The following is a 21418-nucleotide window of genomic DNA, read 5'->3' as shown; positions in this document are numbered from 1 at the left end:
GATACTAACAATTCCGTGCTCCTCCAAAATGAGACAAGGGAATCACAGAGTTCAGAAGAGTTGCATACTTTATTCAGGGCTATAAAACTACGCGTTTCATGGACGTTCTGTCCACTTCCTCAGGTACATAGCCATGTATCACCAGAAAACACCAGTAAAAATGATGCCACAAAAAAGTTTAAAAATGCTAAAAAATTTGCTAGCTGTCAAAAACATTGATAAAACACTCAGGAAATGAGCAATAAATGCTTAAAAAAGGCTCATCATAAAAAAAAAGCTGGCATACCCTGAAGTGTCTTTGCCTAGAAAAACTCGGCAGGTTTGGAGGTTGGAGTTATTAGGTGGAGTCAGCCTGTGTTGCAATACAGCAGAGCTGTGAGAGCTGCAGCAAATGTGCTAGTAAGGGTATATTCCCACGGTCAGTAAACGCTGCGGGTTGGACGCTGCATACATCCGCAACATTCAACCCACAGCGGTCAGATATTACAGCATAGTGGATGGGATTTTAAAAAATCCCATGCCCACTATGCGTGCATCGTCTTCCCTGTGGAGACGAACATGCGGTGCGTCTTTCTAGACTGCAGCATGTCAATTTATCTTGCGAAGACGCGAGCCTTATACTGAATGTGTGCACATACCCTAGGGAGACAAAATTCAGTTCTCCTGTTCTGTATTAGTTACATGTTTCACATTGGTAATGCACTTTCATTTATAATAATCGCTGGAGGTAGATTCTCCTACAGATCAGTGTCCGACCCAGGGTTCTTAGCAGCTCATTTACATATAAGAAAAACATATATTTCTCTGGAATGCAACATCAAATTTAGATATCAAGGTATCATTTTATTCAGCATCCTATAACTTGCTTACCCATATAGAGGAATTAGGAGGGTTGACCTACTCAGATTCCCTTTAAGAAATACCCCATTAAATTTAAATAAAAGCTGTTTTCTACTGTTTGTCCCCTCTTAGTAACTATTTTAGTACACTAATTTGTGCAAGTGACATGTACTTATTATGTTTTATTTGAGGAGGAATCATAATGGAAGTGTGCTATTTTCATGGCCATAACAGGCAAAATACTTGCGGTACATATCTGTACAGCAATTTTGTAATGATAATTGGATTGAAAACGTCATTATTAGTGATGGGCGAGTGTGCTCGCCACTGTCCGATACTCGATCTAGCATTTGGGTGGTTAATTGAGTACTGAGCAGTGCCGAGTATTGCATGGTGATCGAGTGCTCGGGTTCCTGAGCCACGCAGCACTGAAGCCGGGAAAACTCCTCTCTCTCTCCTCTGACCCCTTGGCCATCGAGTAAGGGTCTGCGGTAAAAATACTCGACTTCTTCATTGATGCACATTATACTCGGCACTTGAATTGAGCACCCGAGCATTGCAAAGCGCTCAATTCGAGTACTGAGCACTTGGGCAGTTCACTGCTCTCTCCTCACTAGTCAGAGAGAGAAATGTCTCTCAACTAATCATACATCACCAGGAAATTCATGATAGAGCTGATTACGAAAATTGAATGTCTGTACTAAGAGCTGTCTGTTTTCTTGGTGTAATTATTACTGTGATGCTGAACTGGGAATAGTAGAAAATGAGACAATGCATTAATGAAACAAAAATCCCATTTTATACATAAAATGTACGTTGATGGAATAGTCGACAGGTCAACATGCAAATATTGGTTGACTTTATAAGGCTCTATTTACATTAGGAAACCTGTTTTTTTTCTGATGTTGATAAACCCCATTGACTATAATGAGTTTTATGTATTTCTGTCATAGTAAATATCAAAATATTCCATAGCTTGCCGTACTTTTTGTTATGATAAAAATGTAGTTTCCTCCACATCAAAAAAAGAGCCATCCCCAAACTGTGCCCACAAAACTAGAAGCATACAATTGTCTAAAATAACTTGATTTTTCCTCACTGGATCTAAGTGGGCAAAGCCAACCCTTTGAAATTCAACCCCAGAGCATTTTTCCTTCTCCGCTGTCATTTATAGTTGGCAGAATACTTTTAATTGTAATAATTCTACTCACAATTGATTGTAGATTATATAATATAAGAGAAATATAATAAACTGACTTATTGCAACACCTTATTACAGGACCATGCTCAAATTCAGTGATCTCTTTAGAATGACCCATTCTTTCTCCAATATTTGTACGGGCAGCCTGCATGGCTAGGTGCTGGATTTTATACATCCGTGGTAATGGGACCGAATGAAACCTAAATTCAATGATTTGTAAAGGCAGCCTCCACAGTAATTGGTATGGATCCATTACAGTATAGTTGATAACATATCCATTGTTTGATTATAACATATCCATCGTGCCATTGTGAACAGAGCCTTATAAATGGACAGTGTTACATGTTGTTTTTTTTCCCCCTCATCTCTGCTAAGGCGATGGGGAAGAGGGGGTGTCACTTTACCAATTTAAATTGGAGCTTTCAGGATACAATTTTGGATTAATAGGCGAAAATTGGCTGATATTCATAAATACGTTTTACAAGTTAAAACTTTTGGACACAGTCTGTGCAGTTATGTGAAATAATTCAGTCCTGTGTGTAACGTGGAATGTTTGCTTGTCCCCTTAGGCACTTTATGCAGAATTAGTAAAAATATCAGCTACTGTACAGTATAATATTCACTGTATACGTTCACAAGATTCTCTACTGTATGCACAGAAGCCTAGTGGGACAGATGCCAGCCCACAGATCTGTCTCAGCCAATTTTGACCACAATAGGTTTGGCAGGTTTTCCTCTACAACCTTGAAATAGCTGTTTTGTCTGCTTTTTAAGAAATGATGCATGTTTGCAGCACTCTCAGCGTCATATGGGAAAACTGAGCTGCTGATTACAAAATGGCCCTGAACTGCATGAGAACCTGACTGACATAAAGAAGTGATGTTCTGGAAAACTGAACATTACCTTTAACACTGAAGAGCAGTACAAATAGAGATAATCTTTCGCAGGACATGTAACCTAGAAAATGTAGTTTGAAAAATGAGATACTTTCCTTCTAGAATAGTATTTGATTTGTAGCACACCTCTCTCCTTTGTCAGCATTATCTTAGATGTACTACCTGTCTGTATCCACATGCTAAGTTTGGACTCCCATTTTTCCTGTATGATATTTCTATTTTTTGCTCAAGAGATCCAAACCGATAGGGTGACTAATATATAAAGTGATGACTTCTTAGTCCACTTTTTGCTTTTTGGTCTATATTGTATTTTCAGTGCTCTAAGATTTGTTGAATGTTAACAGATTTAATGCAAAATATTATACACTTGTGCATTGTTGCATAGTTTGTACCCCATGGAAATACCGGTAATTGACATCTAAGGTTTCCCTCCATTAGATTTATAAGTTGAAGCTTCCAGTACCCTAATGTACAGGGTCTGCATTCATCTGGTGCCATTAATATTACTGCTGTCTTTCTAGGCTACTGTCCCACAATGGGCTTTTGATGTTGCAGATTATATGAACCATTTCTGCACCTATTAACTAAATTAAGCTACTTGTGTTTTTTACATGCAGATTTTCTGCCACTTAGGCCATGTTCATGGGCTCAGTAGTTGTAAGCCAAAACCAGGAGTGGGTGAAAAATTAAGAAGAGGTGACGTGTTTCCTTTATACTTTTGCTCTGATTGTTCCTCTCCTGGTTTTGCTTATAAATATTGATGTAAAATACTGACCAAATACTGAATGTGTGAATAAGGCCTGAGGGTATGTGCACACGATGCGGATTTTGCTGCGGATCCGCAGCGTTTCCGCAGCTGCGGGTCCGCAGCGGTTTCCCATGAGTTTACAGTACAATGTAAACCTATGGGAAATGAAATCCGCAGTGCACATGCTGCGGGAAAAAACGCGCGGAAACGCAGCAGTTTATATTCCGCAGCATGTCAATTCTTTGTGCGGATTCCGTTGCGGGTTTACACCTGCTCCAATAGAAAACTGCAGGTATAAACCCGCTGCGGAAACCGCAATAGAAACCGCGATAAATCCGCAGGAACAACCGCAGCGGTTTTGCACTGCGGATTTATCAAATCCGCTGCGGAAAATTCCGCAATGGAATCCGCAGCATGTGCACATGGCCTTAGCATCCGAGGTATTGATTAATTCAAACAACCAGCGAGTCACACACCACTATAGGTGAATCATTACTTTGATAAATACATGACACAACTTTACCACACACAATCTGATATTTTAACCATAGATGAAATGGTTGTGCAGCTAAAAAGCTAAATGATTGCACAGGTAAACACATTTAGCAAATTTTCTTAGAAAATGGACCCCTGATTTTCCTAAATTCTATAAAAACTAAAATGCTGATTGAAGATTCAGGCACAAAGTACATGAAAATCGACCCTAGGAAACAGTCCAGGATTTCCCCGTAGTCATTAGTCAAGAGATTATTATATTGGCTATTGGGAAATTGTGGTGATTCTTGTTATCTGTCTTTTTTACTACACAGAAGATAACATGAAACCTATAAATATATGAACATACAGAAAAGCGGCCAAAAGTGTATCTTTTTTTTAAAGTGCGATTACTTTTGTCTGGTTGTTGTGATGACATTTTCCTGGTGATGAATTGAGAGTGCCTGAAGTTTTCATCATGCAAGACCTTAATTTTAACCAAAATGCTTTGGAATATAGGTATGGTCAATTATTGAAAGAAAGCTAAGAGCTAAAAATTTTGCATATACTATTTATTGCTCACAACATAGAGTGTAAATCATCGTTTACAATGCCATAACTTGATATTTTGTGGCATAACCTCTTGCTTTAATTACTGCACCACACTTGGCATTGAAGCCACTTTGGTATTCAAGACATCCTGAGGGATGTTGCTCCATTCCATTTGCAAATCTGCAAACAGTACTTCTTTATTGCTATGGGTACAGACCCCAACCCGTCTCCTTAACTCATCCCAAAGGTGCTCTACAGGGTTTAAATCAGGTGATTAACTTGGCCATTGCAACAGGTGAACATTTTTGTTTGCTGCCCAATTTTTTACTAAATTAGATGTGTGCTTAGGATCATTGTCTTGCTGGAATTTCTAGTCCCTGCCTACTTTGGTTTTACCGTGTGGCAGCATTATATTCTCCAGTATATCCTTGAACATGACAGCATTCAAATTTCCATCCATTCTATGCAGAGAGACAATGCTAGATGCAGAGAAGCAGCCCCAAACCATGACATTGAACTTGGATTCATCCAACCACAACACCTTAGACTAATCTGACTTTTTCCATTGGCTGTGTTCTTTAGCCAACTCAAGTCAGACCTTCTGGTTCTTTGCAAAGATGAAAGGCTTCTTGACTGGAACTTGTGCATTCAAACCCTACTGCTCTTAACCATCGCACCGACTAACTTTGACCCGATATTCTTCATTCTTTTTGTGCAAAATCTCTGCAGCACTTTATGGACATCAGATACTGACTTTTTATTAATAATGTATTCAAATTTGGAGGAAGTTTTCCATGGTCGTCCACTTTTAGGTCTCCAAAGTTCCCAGCAATAAATTTTGCATTTTTTTTCTGAAAAGGAGAAATGGTCAAAATTAAAAAAAACAGTGCTTTCAGACTTCAAATAATGCAAAGAAAACAATTTCATAATCATTTACAGTAGATACAACAATACTAATGTTTTAACTCAGGAAGAGTTCAGAAATCAATACTTTGTGGAATAACCATGATTTTTAATCACAGCTTTCATAAGTCTTGGCATGCTTTCCACCAGTCTTTCACACTGCTTATGGTGCAAAAACGTAAGTTCTTCTTTGTTTGATGGCTTGTGACTATCCATCATCCTCTTGATTACATTCCAGAGGTTTTCAATGGGGTTCAGGTCTGGAGATTGGGCTGCCCATGACAGGGTTTTGATGCGGTGGTCTCTTAATTTTTGCCAGAGCTGTATATACATAAATTGTTACCCCATCTATCAAATAGTTAAAATATAGCCTAAGTTGTGGCTTCCTGCATTATTTTTCTGATATTTTTGCCCAAAATGAGTGGGATTCCATTATGAATGAAGAGTTACTGGGTTTGAAGTGCCTTATACACAATAACTGTCGAACAAACGATGGTTCAGCTAATCATTTGGCCAGCAGCTGTCTCTTCTGACTCTTTCCTGTACACAGGAGTACTTGCTCTATTGAACACTTCTATTTTCTATTCGAGAGCCACTGTCAGATTCCTTTGGCAGCATATCTTGCCGAGAACAGAGGGATCATAATAGATCCTTTTCTCTCCTAATATGTCATCTGTCAGGGGAAGAGTCAGGATGCACCCATACAGCTTACGGTGTCAGCTAATCCCGCTCAAATTAGCAGGTTTGGACAGCGGTAGTCTAATGCCTATGGGGGTCTTAAGAAGACACAGGGCAGCAGTGCCTACCAAGTATCACACTGCAGGGTAGTTTTATACAGAACTTTCAGACCCAACTGTCTGAAAATGTATAAAGTAAAACTAAAACAAACCCCAAAATAGAAATATGGGCATTTAATATATTAAAATAAACATTAGATCTCAGTGATTAGAAACTTATGGAAAATGGATTTCTCTTTTTTTATCAAAATGATATGATCTCCTAAATGTGAATGAACTTGTATTATGGTATGTAGTGCACTGTGCGCCCATCTTGTTCGTAGCACAGGTTGGGATTACCAGATTGTGGAAAACGCTTGAGAAATGCAATAAAACAGCGACATATCAGAGAGGAAATAAAGATGACAAATATGGACAAAAGCTATATTATTTTCCTTGACTTTATTAAAGTTGACAGTGGATAACAAATCATTCTGATGACTACTGCTGCTCTCACATTTCCGTCATACATTCTATTGCTCGAAGTAAAGCATGCTCAGAGAAGATGACAGCAGATACGTGTGGAGTCTCTTCTGTAAGTGCAGGGACTTTATTGTCTTATTCACTGACCAAGACTTTAAGACAGAAAATATTGTTTTCTAAAGAAATAAAATAGTATATTTAGTAAAGCAGGTTTCAGTTTTTTAGTACTGAGCCACACTCTTCCTAATAACTTAATAACTGCCCATCATAAAATCAAACACTTCATACTTACCTCATGGACCGGCATGAAGGCTTGTTTTTGAAGTACAAGCTGTAGATTTAAATTTCTCCATTTTGATATACATATGACTTTTTGATCATTTTTTATTCCAGTTTTGGGAATCAAGATCACCAAAAATCAGTCATTCTTGCATATTTATTTAATTGTTATAAAGCATTTACCATGCATTTAATTGTTGAGAAGTTTACGAATTTGGTGAAACCAAATCTGTTCATTTTTTATTGATTGGATATATAAGAAAAATGGTAAAATCTGTACATTGTTATGCTTTGAGGCATTTTTAATATTTTGAAATTGGCTCAGTGGTTAGCACTGTTGCTTTGCATTGCTGGGGTACTGAGTTTAAATCCCAAGGACAACATCTGCAAGGAGTTTGTATGTTCTCCCCATGATTGTGTGGGTTTCCTACGGGTTCTCTAGTTTCCTCCCACATTCCATAGACATATTGATAGGGAATATAGATTGTGAGCCCAAATGGGGACAAGTGGTGATAATGTCTGTAAACTGTAAAGCGCTATTGAATTAATAGGGCTATATAAGTGAGTCAAATAATAACATTCTTTAGCTTTTTATTTCGTCCCATCAGGGGACTTGAACCTGAAATTATTAGATTAATGGCATAAAGTTGTACAAGACGTTTGTAAATACGTCAGCCCATAATAATGACAATAACAAAGACAGCTACTATAACAAAAAAAAGAGATAGTCACCATGTTGCAAAATCAAGGTGACAGTGAGCAAACATTTATAATAGTGGCCTCATGACAGTGACGCTGCCTCCATAATTGCACAACTATCATAATAGTGTCAGCCACAGTGACCTCTCGGAGCAGGCACAGAGTCCTTGCAAAAGTTACATTTCCATCATAAAAGATACAGTTTTCTATGCAGTATTGAATGCACAGGTTTCAATATAATTTTTTACTATTGTCCTGTATATTACATGCATCAGTGTCTGTGCCCTAGGTATCCGTAAATCCTCTCTGACTGATGAGTTGATCAGTTTAGGAACCATTTTTTACCCATCGAAAATGCCATAGTAAATGCAAGCTTGCCAAGTGGATGCTCTCTGTAATGTTTGTGTAAAAGCTAGCTAAGAGGATCTGCGTTTTACCTACTTCTTCAGGGGGGTTTTGCACCTGCACCTTATTTCGAACTTCTCTTGGGTTGCTGCTTTTCTGCACTTTTACATCATTTATTTAACTAAAAGACAATCCATAAAGGGTATGTAACAAAATCTTCCCATCAATCAGAGGGAAAAGAAAAGTAAATGAAGGTACCAAAGATGGAGGAGCCTTCCGTTTGCAGCAGTGAATTGTGATATCCTCATTTGAGCATATTAAGATCAAAGAAAAGGTTCCCAAATTTGACCAGATAGGAAAACCGTCCCCTTGACAGATAATTAAAAAAGGCTTAATTTTCTGTTTTTAGTGCATGTGAGAACAAAGGTGTTTTTTTAATCAGTGTTCTGGATTTGATTTTCATCTATTTTTGGCCCGTGTTAATATTAACCATCAGTGTGGCTTCTGTTTTGCCCTTATGCAATAAAAAGTGTAAAAAAAAATCCCAAACTTCTTTCACTTACTAAATACTAAAAACTGTACTTGGATTTATTGTCTTACATTGGCGAGATTGATCAAACAGTCTGGTTTTGTTTTGTCTTTGTGGATTCAGGGTTCACAAAAAAATGTACATGTGAACATATCTGTAGACTATAGGTCCATTTTGTATCTGTGAGTAAGAAAAGATGGATCGACGATGTATGGGGAAAATGGGCATCTAAGTGAGGCCCCACAGACATTGTATGTAGTAAACGGACAAGGTTCCAAAACACTTTCAAAATTCAAAAAGAGCCAATGCCCATTCTAAACTGTGTTTCTTGTAGCAAACTCAACACAATCCTTTTTAATGGTGGCAGTCATTTGGCCCAGCTTTTTCTAAGCAGTTTGTAATGTGTCAGTGTGGACGTGCATTGATATAAAACGCTGCATATAAATTAAACATTAAAAGGTAGACACGGTCCGTCTTAGAAGCTCAATTATAATCTTTGCTTGTGCGGTTAGTGTCTGAAGGACACCCACATCCATTTCGTATCACATATCCTCCTTTTGAAAGATGATCATTGGGCTCAAGTAACATTTTAGCACAGCGGTAGCTTGCATAATTTATACATGTATACTATTTGCCGAAACAAAAAAAAATACATTTTATAATTTTTTTCATCATAAAACTCACAATTTCTATTTTTCCCCACTACAGATTGGGTCACTCCTGGACTACTATCACTTTTATCACAGTAAAACGATCAAGAGGTCAGTTTTATCAAGTCGAGGAGCACATAATTTCATCTCAATGGAACCAAAGGTAAGCAGATCCCCTCCATGTCTACAGCCAAGGGTCTTGCATTATTAATTGGTAATGTCACACCAGAAAAAGATGCTCGCAAGCCATTTGAGTACTGTGGAACTGATACATCACCTCCGTCAATGCCTGTCAAAAGCCAGACAAAGAGGGAATGTGCAATGAATGGTCGCTTACTTTAGGAGACATTGTAACCTTGGCTAAAGTAAGCAACGGATAATCGTGTTTTTAATGGGAAGTATTATAAGGGAAAAATAGACAAAACGCAGCCTGTTTTATTATGTTCATGACTATTAAATAGCACATAAAACTAATTGGTGGTCGTCTGCCGCAGTCACTCGACTTTCAGGGCACATTTGAGGACAAATAACGTACTGCAGGCACACAACGCTATGTTTATAAAGGTGCATATGTGTGTCAGAGACTTCCAGTACATAAAGTCATTAAGATTATGTCTTTTCCTCATATTCTGTGGTTGTAGTGTGTGGTGAATAGCAACACTTAGTCTGCTATAGCTTTTAAAAAGTAGAGCAGTATTGCATATATATATATATATATATATATATATATACAGTGTATGGAGAGTAAAAGAATTTATAAAATACTTACAGATTAATGTCAGTCAGTATGAACCCCGTCGCCCCAACGCACGTTTCGTTTCTACTTCATCAGGAGGCAGCTCCTCTCCATATATATGTGCAATACAGCTCTACTTCTTTAAAAGCTATAGCAGACTAAGTGTTGTTATTCATCACAGACTACACCTTTGGCTTTATTCAACCTCTTTGTTGTCAAGCCTGGATATATGGTGATATTTTCTTGCACTTGTGTTCCTGCTTTGTATTCATAGTGTGTTTTTCTTGCTCTTGGTTTGTTCCAAGTATTTTGTATGACAGAGTTATTGTGATACTTTGCACAAATTAATATATTGTTATGCACTTTGCACTTTATTTAGTCTGTGTGTCAGTTCCCCCCAATGGAGCTCAGCAGCCTCTGTATTTTAACCATTAATTTTTAAAAATGTTATAATAAAGTTACATTTTTTAGGATTAGACTCTATGAGCATTCAGTTCTTCCTTCTTGCATTTGGACTAATAAATTGAGTTCTCTGTCCAAGCAGTTTGACTCAGTGTGGCCAATTTTGTATAAAATAAGAAGTGTCTAACAAGTATCAAGCTCCTCCAAGCACCGCCTGATAAATCCTGCTTCAGGCTGTGATTGGAGTAAGATTTCTGGCATAGGGCATGCCACAGGTCATCATCAATTAGGCAAACTGTGGTGTCACACCCCAGCATGCCCCTTTCCCTCACCCGAATAGTGCCTTTTGGCAGAGCTGAGAAAACTGGTTTGAAGATGCCAAAAATCAACCAAAAAATTAACGACTTTATGAAGTGCTTTACGCATAATTGCATTGATGAATCGATGCCCAAGAGTTCTGACGACAGGCATATGAAAGCCTTACTGAGAATGAATGAGACCGATTGTCATAGATATTTCTGCAACAATTCTACATGTGAATCCACACCAAGGGTTTCACCCAAGTTGGGGCAGATGTTTAAGAATCTAAAGGAAAAACTAAAAGGAAAGCTGCTTTTGTTATCTTTTGCAACTAAACACAGCAGAGGTTTTATTTTGCCAAAATTGAATAAAAAATAAAGATGCCCTTGTATTGCTTGCTATGGGAGTAATAATGTTTTCTTTTAGGCAGTTTTGTTAAATGATTCATAATGGGGAGAAATTGCTCCATTTTTTATGTATACTCTATCAGTATGGCATTTTTACTTGCAATGTTTTGTTATATGTATCTTTCCAGGACATAAAAACACTAAGAATAAAAGGTAGCTAACAAATATAATAAATGTAAAAACTGGAATCAAAACACTTGTAAAAACGCAATTAAAAAATACCGCTCATTTATGGTGCTTTTAGACAAGTAAAAAAAAATCTGGAAAAAAGATCTCTGTGCATGAGTCCTGAAAGTATTGTACTACCACTTTCCCATGCTGCCACTGGAGGGAGGTGGTAGACTGGAAATTATGACTACCGCCAGACAAACACTATGTGGAATGGAGAACTGCTGAAAAAGTAGTGGCAAATAGACCAGAACTTAATCTACATAGGTTAATGACATATATTCTAATTGTCCATGCCCAGGTGCAAATAGAACAGAGTTTAGTACAAGGTGATAAGTCAAAAAGTTGGGCTACTGGCACTCCTATGGCAAAGCTTCTGATAACACATTGGTTGTGCCAAATTGCAACCTCAAAAATTGCTGCACCGGTTCTACATTTCATATATTGTTATATATGGACGTAGAAATACTGAATAATGCCATGCCGCTTTGCTAAATCTAAAAAGGCCAATATAAATCGCGTTCCAAATTATTATGCAAATGCTATTTTTCTCTGATTTTCCTAAATGGTCGATGCGAATGAGTCAGTATAATATTCAAATTATGAACCGTTAGAGTAGAAATCACATTTTATTGGACAAACTTCCCGATGATAACATTATGTTTTTCAAAACTAAACAAAAACTCACAATATACAGTTCCAAATGATCATGCACAACAGAGTTTCCAAACATTTTGAGGGTTGTAAGTAACTGAAAAAGAACATTTGTTGAATTTTCAGCATTAAGAGGTCACACTTACTGAAATCTAAAGCTTTTCCAGTCAAAAAACATCTTAAGAGGCCAAAATACATGTTAACATAGGACCCCTTCTTTGATATCACCTTCACATTTCTTGCATCCACTAACTTGTGAGTTTTTGGAGAGTTTCTGCTTGAATTTCTTTACAAGATGTCAGAATATCTTCCCAGAGCTCCTGTTTTGATGTGAACTGCCTCCCACCCTCATAGATCTTTTTTTTTTTGTGTATACTCCAAAGGTTTCTAATAGGGTTCAGGTAAGGGGAGGATGGTGACCACTCCACGAGTTTCTCTCCTTTTATGCCCATAGCAGCCAATGACTCAGAGGTATTCTTTGTAGCATGAGATGTGCATTGTCATGCATGAAGATGATTTTGCTACGGATGGCATGGTTCTTTTTTTTAGGAGCATGGAACAAAATGGTCAGTCAGAAACTCTACATACAGTTTGCTGAGGTAATGTTCACACCTTTAGGGAATCTAAAGGGGGCATACCAGCTTTCTCCCTATCATTTCGGCCCAAAACATGAATCTGTGACCTTTTTGCTGATGTCACAGCCTTGTTGGGACATGATGGCCATCTGCTACTCCATTCACCATGACTATCCAGGGTTGCATGGCACTCATCAGTAAGCCAGACTTTTAAAATTATTCTTCATGTATGTCTGGGTTCACTGCAACTGTTTCTGAGTTTGTCTGGCTGAAACCATCCTCATTATGCCTTCATCTGCACAAACCCATCTGTGCTCTGTAAGAGCCACAAATCTCTTAAGTTTTTGTGAAATATCTAATGTTTTAATACCTTGTTCAAGGCATTGCACTATTTGATGCTTTTCAGCAGCAAAGATCCTTTTTTCTTTCTCATAATGCCTGAAATCTTTGGCCTGCTTAATAATGTGGAATATCCTCCTTAAGTAGTTTTCCTTTAATTGGTCTCACCTGGCAAACTAATTATCACAGGTGCTTGAGATTGATATTATTGATCCAAAGAGCTTTGGAATACCATGAGAGTTTTGAAAAACATAACAGCTTTATGACACCTAAATCCAATTTGATTAATAATTTGGAACGCGGTGTACATGCAGCAAAATGCCGGAGAGAAATAAGGTAAAAGATTATTAAAACACATAAGCATGACTTTAACTATCTGCAAAGATCTTGAGTGGGGATAAAATCTTTTCTTTTGGAATAAAACATGCTTGCTTTGTTGGAGCAGATTCATATCTTCTAAATTAATGAAACCCATGTGCCATGCCACCAAACTCACTGGATGCTCTATCATGCAGTACATTGTGCAAGAATGAAACAGACAAGATAAATGAAATATGAATACAATATGAATGTGGACAGGAATCCATGCATATATTAGCTTTATCCTCCATACCAAATTTCATGGATGACTTAGTCTACTGTAACTTATATGAGCTCTAATCTCAATTGTCAAAAATGGTGAATGTATTATTTAAGGAAACATTTGCGAAGTGAACAAGTAGGTAAATACAAAGGGGGAAATGGGATCACAAGAATTGTATTTGTATGTTACACTTAATAAGGCATAGTTACCAGTGGCGTAACTTGAAACTCATCGGCCCCGATGCGAAAGCTCCAACGGGGCCCCCAAATATTTTAAATCTTTAATAGCAATAGTCTTTTTCTATAGACCAAAGGGACTTTGCAATGGGACATAGCAATGTCTAAGTCACAGAAATCAGTCATTAATGGCCTATTTCAAGGAAATCTAACGCTGGTCATATTCATCAAATAACTGCTTGTGGGACCAACAGCTGTTTCTTTACACTCTTCTGGCACAAAAAAACAGGCAAGCTTGACTGAGCATTCTTGTTTATGTCAATGGAGAGAGAGTAGATCAATCTGCAAGCAGCTTGTCTCCCATAGAAACTAAGGATAGTGCATGGTAAAATTTGATATGTCCAATTCTTCCCCCCACCACCTGCCATCAGGGAAAAGTCATAACACCCCCATACAAACTATATGGACGTACTGTATCTAATGTGTATGGACAAGTCCCAGAGAACCCCGCTTAAAAGATGCTGTCTGGTTTAGAAAACCCAAATTAAAGAATTCTGAATTAATAGAGGTGGGTGTACCTTTTAGGAGCTTCATTTATTAAACAGTACGAAAAGACTGGAGAAAGTGTGTCTTACTACAAGAAGACCTTGTTTACTGTGCATTAATTTCTGTGGGAAATTGTGTGATGTTTGTTTTATTGGTGACCCTGTGGTGAAATTAAAACAATTGCTAGCAGCAGGACACTGGTTAATCAGTTTGTCAACGGGGCACTAGCCAAAACGTAGATAAAGTAATAATTTGACTTGAAAAGTTTCATAACTTTCAATGCTGGGCAAAACTATGTAAAAATTAAAATTTTCTCTTAAGTTGCATAAGTTGTGTAGATCTTGTGCTTATGTTTATATTCTGTCTATCTATATTAAAGGTATACACTTACATTTTCCTAGAATTATGTAGGCTCATTTTTCATTACTTCACTTTTTTAGCTAATATTACAAGGAACAATTCCTATTATTTTTTGGCACTTTTTTTTGAGAATTGGGTTTCTTACTGTGTCATTATACATCAGCAGTCTTTGACTGATTACTGCTTCCATTGAAACAAAATGCAAGTCCTAGGTAGAGTTTCTGTTACAAAGTAGAAACAGAAGGTGCTCCAGCTCCAATAAAAGAGATTCTTTATTAATGGTTAAAATCCAGTGACATAATAAATCCTTGCTGTAATACAAATGTGGGGGTACAGAGCCCATGCAACGCGTTTCGATCGCTGCCGATCTTAATCAATGCAGCGATCGAAACGCGTTGCATGGGCTCTGTACCCCCACATTTGTATTACAGCAAGGATTTATTATGTCACTGGATTTTAACCATTAATAAAGAATCTCTTTTATTGGAGCTGGAGCACCTTCTGTTTCTACTTTGTAATTATCCCTCGTCTGGATCCGAGACGAAGCTCCGTGCGCCTGCAAGGATCGGTGAGCTGGCCATGGCTTTTTAGCCATCATCTTATTTTGTTTTTGTATAGAGTTTCTGTTACTGGCTCTGAATGTGGGCTGTCATGTGTGAGTAGTGTCATGCTCGCGCCCAGACTGGTTGGCGCGGGCGTGCGGAGGTGTGTGGCCTCACTGTGCCACAGACAAAACCTCCCTGGAAGGGGCGTAACTAAGTAGCTTCCTAGGTGTTCGCTGGAGCCTCTGATGGTGAGGTCAGACTTGTGCAATAGGAAGCTACCAGGTACCACTCCAGGGTGGAGTCTGGTTGTGGCTGCTGATCCCACCGGGGAACGGAACATAGACAAGCAAGCGGGCACGGCTGGCACATAGGCAGGCAGACGGGTACAACAGGAACACTGTCAGGCAGGCGGGCACGGCTGGCTCTCTGGTAGGCAGGCGGGCACGGCTGGCTCTCTGGCAGGACTGGTAGACAAGACTGGTACACTGGAAGAACCGGTAGGGACCGGTCTGCAGGCAGGTATGTAGAATGGGTAAGAACCTGTTCAGACACGAGGACCTAGGAATGAGTAGATAAAGACCGCAAGAGCGGATGCAGAGCGAAAGCACAGGAGCTAGAGCCAAGAACAGAAATGCAGGAGGCGGAGCCAAGTGCAAAACCGCAGGAGGCGGAGCCAAGAGCTGGAGGCGGAGCCAAGTGCAGACAGGCAGGAGGCGGAGCCAAGTGCAGGAGAAGTAGAACCGCAAGGAGCGGAGCCAGGTAGAACCGCAAGGAGCGGAGCCAGGTAGAACCGCAAGGAGCGGAGCCAGGTAGAACCGCAAGGAGCGGAGCCAGGTAGAACCGCAAGGAGCGGAGCCAGGTAGAACCGCAAGGAGCGGAGCCAGGTAGAACCGCAAGGAGCGGAGCCAGGTAGAACCGCAAGGAGCGGAGAGGAGCTGCGGGAGAGGTCTCTGCAGCAAAGCTGAGCAGAGCCACAAGGAATGTGGAGAGAAGCTGCAGCAAGGGATAACTGCAACAGCAGAAGATAAGCTGAGTAGAAAGGAGCAGAAACGCAGAAGTGAGGAGCAGAGGTAAAGTCACAAAGGTTCAGAGCAGGCAGAGCTGCAAGAGAGCGGAGTGAAAGCAGACTGAGAATATAAGGAAAGACAACAGGGAAGGAAGCCAAAGACTAGGAGACAGAGATAAGACTAAGTACAGACAAGGCAATGGAACAAGACACAAGGACAAAGACACTGGAACCAGGATATTCTGCCTCCTGGTGGGCGAACAACAAGACCAAGGAAATAACACAGAGAATCCTCCAGAGAGGGAGTAACTCAGAGCAAGGCCAGGCAAACTCAGAAGCAAGACACTAACTGAGCTAACACATTGCACAGGCCCAGACCACTGGGTGGAGCTGAACTAAATACTGGAGGTCTCCTGGCAATTGGTCAGGAACAGATTGGACAGATGCACCTGATTCCTATAAGAACCAGAGAGTTCAGGCGCCGCCCCTCTATACACAGAACTATGAAGCATGCAGAGAGCAGAGACACAGAACATGGAGCTGGCAAGAAACAGAAACCACATCATGGCCTGGAGCAGTGGGTAAGATAGTGTGAGAAATGCGAGGCCATGCCGTGATGCCAGCAGAGTTGTTACAGTACCCCCCCCTTTACGGCCCCTCTTCTTCAAGCCTGCCAGAATAACTTGTAGAAGAAGGATGGGATCACACATAGTCCAGGCCAACATGACATCTTCAGGGTAGAAGGCGGCAGGAGGGTCACCAGGTATCTCAGAAAACAAAGTCTTTTGGTACTCAACAGGGTTAGCTTCCACAATGAGCAGGACCACCTCCTCCAGGTACATAGGTAACAGGGACTTGAATGCTGCCGTCTTAATATCTTCACCAGCCAGACACTTGGAAACTGGAAACCGTCTCATAGGATTCAAATTTTGCCCAACAGGTAGTAGAGAAGCTCCCGGATACTGAAGACAGGAAAAGTCACTAGAGATGAGTGTGGAGAGCATCAGCTCCACCGGGTCAGAGAAAAATTGAGGTGAACAGACTTCTGTTTTGAAATCTTCACCAGCCGGCCACAAGGACGCAGAAGGTATAAACATAGGAACCATCTTCTGCCCGTTATCCAGAAGAAATCGTCCAAGCGGCGGGGATGTTCCTAGGAACGGAATACAGGTAAAGTCGTTGGAGATGTGTGGAGAGATAGTCACCGCCTCCCCATGTTCGGTGACATTAGCACACCTTGACTCGACTACTAATTGTTTACTGGTATAGTCGCTGGAGATGTGTGGAGACATAGTCACCGTTTCCCCATCTTCGGTGACGTCAGCACACCTTGGCTCGTCGACTAGCAGACCAGCTGAAGAAGATGACACTGCTGAGTGTCTTTGACGCATGGGAACCAGACAGTTCTCAAGACTGGGTAAGTTCAAACGAAGCACTTTACTGGAACCCTTGACCAGAGCGGGTGGTAGAGTCCTTGGCTCAGAATGACCCATGGGCATAACAGACAGCATGTGGAAGACAAACTTCTTCGTGTATAAGGCTCCTACTTGGAGCTGTAGTTGTCCTTGTAGGACTAGACTGCTCTTTAGCAGGGCTCGACCATTATCAGGCAATGCCCACACCGGGTTCTGGAACTGTAGAACGGAGGCCATACACCGACTCCGTATGACAGGCGGCTTAGACACACCAAAGCTCCCAGAAGGCAGAGAAACAGTCATTAACTTAGATGGAGAGGGAGTACTCTCGCCAGGGGCAGCCTCTCCTACTGGCCCAGGGTTTTGGAGTACAGGCTTCACAGGGCAAAGACCACCTGAATGTTCTTTACAACCACAGGGATACCATATTTCAATCTCAGCACCAGATTCAGGCTGCAGATTTGCCAGCCCCCTCTTATTAGACCTCTTGGATCTTGCTCGGGTGGCCGCTTTGGCAGGTTGTGGAACAGGTGAGTCTTGGACGGTCATGGACGGAAGCGACGGAGTACCTACAGGTTTCTTTTGTCTGGACCATCTCTGTGAGCTTGGAGGGGAAGACTTTTCAGGAGATGCAGTACTTGGCTCATCGAAGGCTTTACAGAAGGCCAACAGGAAGGCCGGCAGATTCGAGATAATGGGGTCCCCTGCTTCCCAAAGGGGGTCGCACCACATCAAAGCATCTCCTCTTAGGTAGGCCATTAAGAAACCTACTTTCAACCAGTCAGTGGGGAATTGGGGAGCATGCCCCTTGAAATAACGCAAGCACCGCTCCAAGAACACACGACATTGCTTTGGGTCCCCATAGTAGCATGGAGGATCTGCTGGCATGGATTCGTCATTAGGAGCGCAGGCTTGAAGTTGATCCAACAGCTCATTGGAGATGACAATTGGAGATGGAGCAGTGAAGGACTGGCTTTCAGACTGGGTAAACATTTTCCTCGGAGGCCAATACTGGCAAGAAGAGAGTTCATCTTGCTCCGAGAGCAAAGGCACATGGGACTCAGCGGGGACCATGGCCTGTGCAAACTGTCATGCTCGCGCCCAGGCTGGTTGGCGCGGGCGTGCGGAGGTGTGTGGCCCCACTGTGCCACAGACCAAACCTCCCTGGAAGAGGCGTAACTAAGTAGCTTCCTAGGTGTTCGCTGGAGCCTCTGATGGTGAGGTCAGACTTGTGCAATAGGAAGCTACCAGGTACCACTCCAGGGTGGAGTCTGGTTGTGGCTGCTGATCCCACCAGGGAACGGAACATAGACAAGCAAGCGGGCACGGCTGGCACATAGGCAGGCAGACGGGTACAACAGGAACACTGTCAGGCAGGCGGGCACGGCTGGCTCTCTGGCAGGACTGGTAGACAAGACTGGTACACTGGAAGAACCAGTAGGGACCGGTCTGCAGGCAGGTATGTAGAATGGGTAAGAACCTGTTCAGACACGAGGACCTAGGAATAAGTAGATAAAGACCGCAAGAGCGGATGCAGAGCGAAAGCACAGGAGCTAGAGCCAAGAACAGAAATGCAGGAGGCGGAGCCAATAGCAGGAGGCGGAGCCAAGTGCAAAACCGCAGGAGGCGGAGCCAAGAGCTGGAGGCAGAGCCAAGTGCAGGAGAGGTAGAACCGCAAGGAGCGGAGCCAGGTAGAACCGCAAGGAGCGGAGCCAGGTAGAACCGCAAGGAGTGGAGCCAGGTAGAACCGCAAGGAGCGGAGCCAGGTAGAACCGCAAGGAGCGGAGCCAGGTAGAACCGCAAGGAGCGGAGCCAGGTAGAACCGCAAGGAGCGGAGCCAGGTAGAACCGCAAGGAGCGGAGCCAGGTAGAACCGCAAGGAGCGGAGAGGAGCTGCGGGAGAGGTCTCTGCAGCAAAGCTGAGCAGAGCCACAAGGAATGTGGAGAGAAGCTGCAGCAAGGGATAACTGCAACGGCAGAAGATAAGCTGAGTAGAAAGGAGCAGAAACGCAGAAGTGAGGAGCAGAGGTAAAGTCACAAAGGTTCAGAGCAGGCAGAGCTGCAAGAATGAGGAGTGTAAGCAGACTGAGAATACAAGGAAAGACAACAGGGAAGGAAGCCAAAGACTAGGAGACAGAGATAAGACTAAGTACAGACAAGGCAATGGAACAAGACACAAGGACAAAGACACTGGAACCAGGATATTCTGCCTCCTGGTGGGCGAACAACAAGACCAAGGAAATAACATAGAGAATCCTCCAGAGAGGGAGTAACTCAGAGCAAGGCCAGGCAAACTCAGAAGCAAGACACTAACTGAGCTAACACATTGCACAGGCCCAGACCACTGGGTGGAGCTGAACTAAATACTGGAGGTCTCCTGGCAATTGGTCAGGAACAGATTGGACAGATGCACCTGATTCCTATAAGAACCAGAGAGTTCAGGCGGCGCCCCTCTATACACAGAACTATGAAGCATGCAGAGAGCAGAGACACAGAACATGGAGCTGGCAAGAAACAGAAACCACATCATGGCCTGGAGCAGTGGGTAAGATAGTGTGAGAAATGCGAGGCCATGCCGTGATGCCAGCAGAGTTGTTACAAGTAGACTATATACCTGTCATGTAGATTTTCTGTATTGTGGGGTGTGCGAGAACAATTTTGAATATATTAAGGTTATAGCTATTGCAGTACCCAACTTTCACAGGGCTAATGCTAGAGGATTTTAAAGGACACCATATCATTCACTTTTAATTTGCGTCCATCAAACACAATATTTCGCCAAATATGTTTTAATGTTTTCCATTACAGACTGTTAGCTGGCTTCACAGTCACAGACTTTATCATAAATTGTAATCTGTGAAGTAACGTTGCTGTGAAGTCACAGATGAAGCCATTTGCATAAATGTAAATACATTTGGTTATCGTATCTTTACAGAGGTCAAATGTGTTGCAAGAAATCAAGAAAGCAACTTATACAGAGACTTTAAATGAAGTCAGACATTCATTGTCATTGAATCCCTGGGTCCCAATCTGTTCAGCATTTGTTTATTGGTCATTTAGTTTGTGGAGATTAAAAAAAATGAAATGGGAAATGCAGGGAATAAATCTCAGCCACAAGCTTTTCATTTATGGAAACCTACAAACTCAACTGGTTGATGCAAATAATAAAATAAAGACCAAAAGCGAGGCACTGCCAAGATACTGAGAAAATATAGGTCCATTGCAAAATAAAATTTATCTTTTCTCCCAATTCATCTATTTGCAGGTACATCCGTGGGCAAATAGATGAAAGTTTAGTATGACTTTGGTCAGACTGTAGGGCCTGGTTTGTAATCTTAATTCTAGCTCATCCCAAAGGTGCTCAGTGAGGCTCTATGTGAGCCATTGAAGCCCTTCCATACCAAATGTACCCAACCATGCCTTTATGGACCTTTCATTGTGCATGCGAGTGTCATACGTTTTTTGTGCAATCCGATTTTTCACACCTAGCATCCGATTTGCATCAGAATGCAGTGCGATTGCTATCAGACTGTAATGCGATTTTAATATGAACATTTACATAGAGAAATTCTCTTAAGTTTTTTACACATCATTTTAAACTGAAATTTTCATCATAACATATATATGTTATGGGTACATTGAACGACAACACTTCTAACATCCAACTTACGTATACGTATAGTGATGTCACGGTCGATTTCATGGATGTCTGCCTTGAGGTCGATACCCATCGGCGTATCCAGGCGGATGTCTTCAGGAAATCGACCTCTGTTAATTCTTTATTACATGCCTCATCAGCGCATGACCCGTCCACGATTAGGGCCGTCCCGGTCGGACAGTTCCTTAGGATGTGGCAGATCTGTTCCTCTGAATCCAAATTCGAGGCACAGGC

At 41.3% G+C, this 21418-nt stretch overlaps 1 protein-coding gene across 3 annotated transcripts in view; it reads left to right on the top strand.

The window, feature by feature from the left end:
- PCSK5 (proprotein convertase subtilisin/kexin type 5) overlaps positions 1–21418 on the top strand; it is a 738778-nt gene that overhangs the window by 123719 nt on the left and 593641 nt on the right. For all 3 annotated transcript variants that reach the window (XM_077249026.1, XM_077249027.1, XM_077249028.1), the window contains exon 2: positions 9374–9478. In XM_077249026.1, the coding sequence (XP_077105141.1) occupies positions 9374–9478 (105 nt within the window). The remainder of the gene's footprint in view (positions 1–9373; positions 9479–21418) is intronic.

The sequence above is a fragment of the Ranitomeya variabilis genome, chromosome 1 (assembly GCF_051348905.1).
Source record: "Ranitomeya variabilis isolate aRanVar5 chromosome 1, aRanVar5.hap1, whole genome shotgun sequence".
NCBI classification, from domain to species: Eukaryota; Metazoa; Chordata; class Amphibia; order Anura; family Dendrobatidae; genus Ranitomeya; species Ranitomeya variabilis.
The sequence above is the reverse complement of the archived record's forward strand: the minus strand, read 5'-3'. Positions and strand labels throughout refer to the sequence as shown.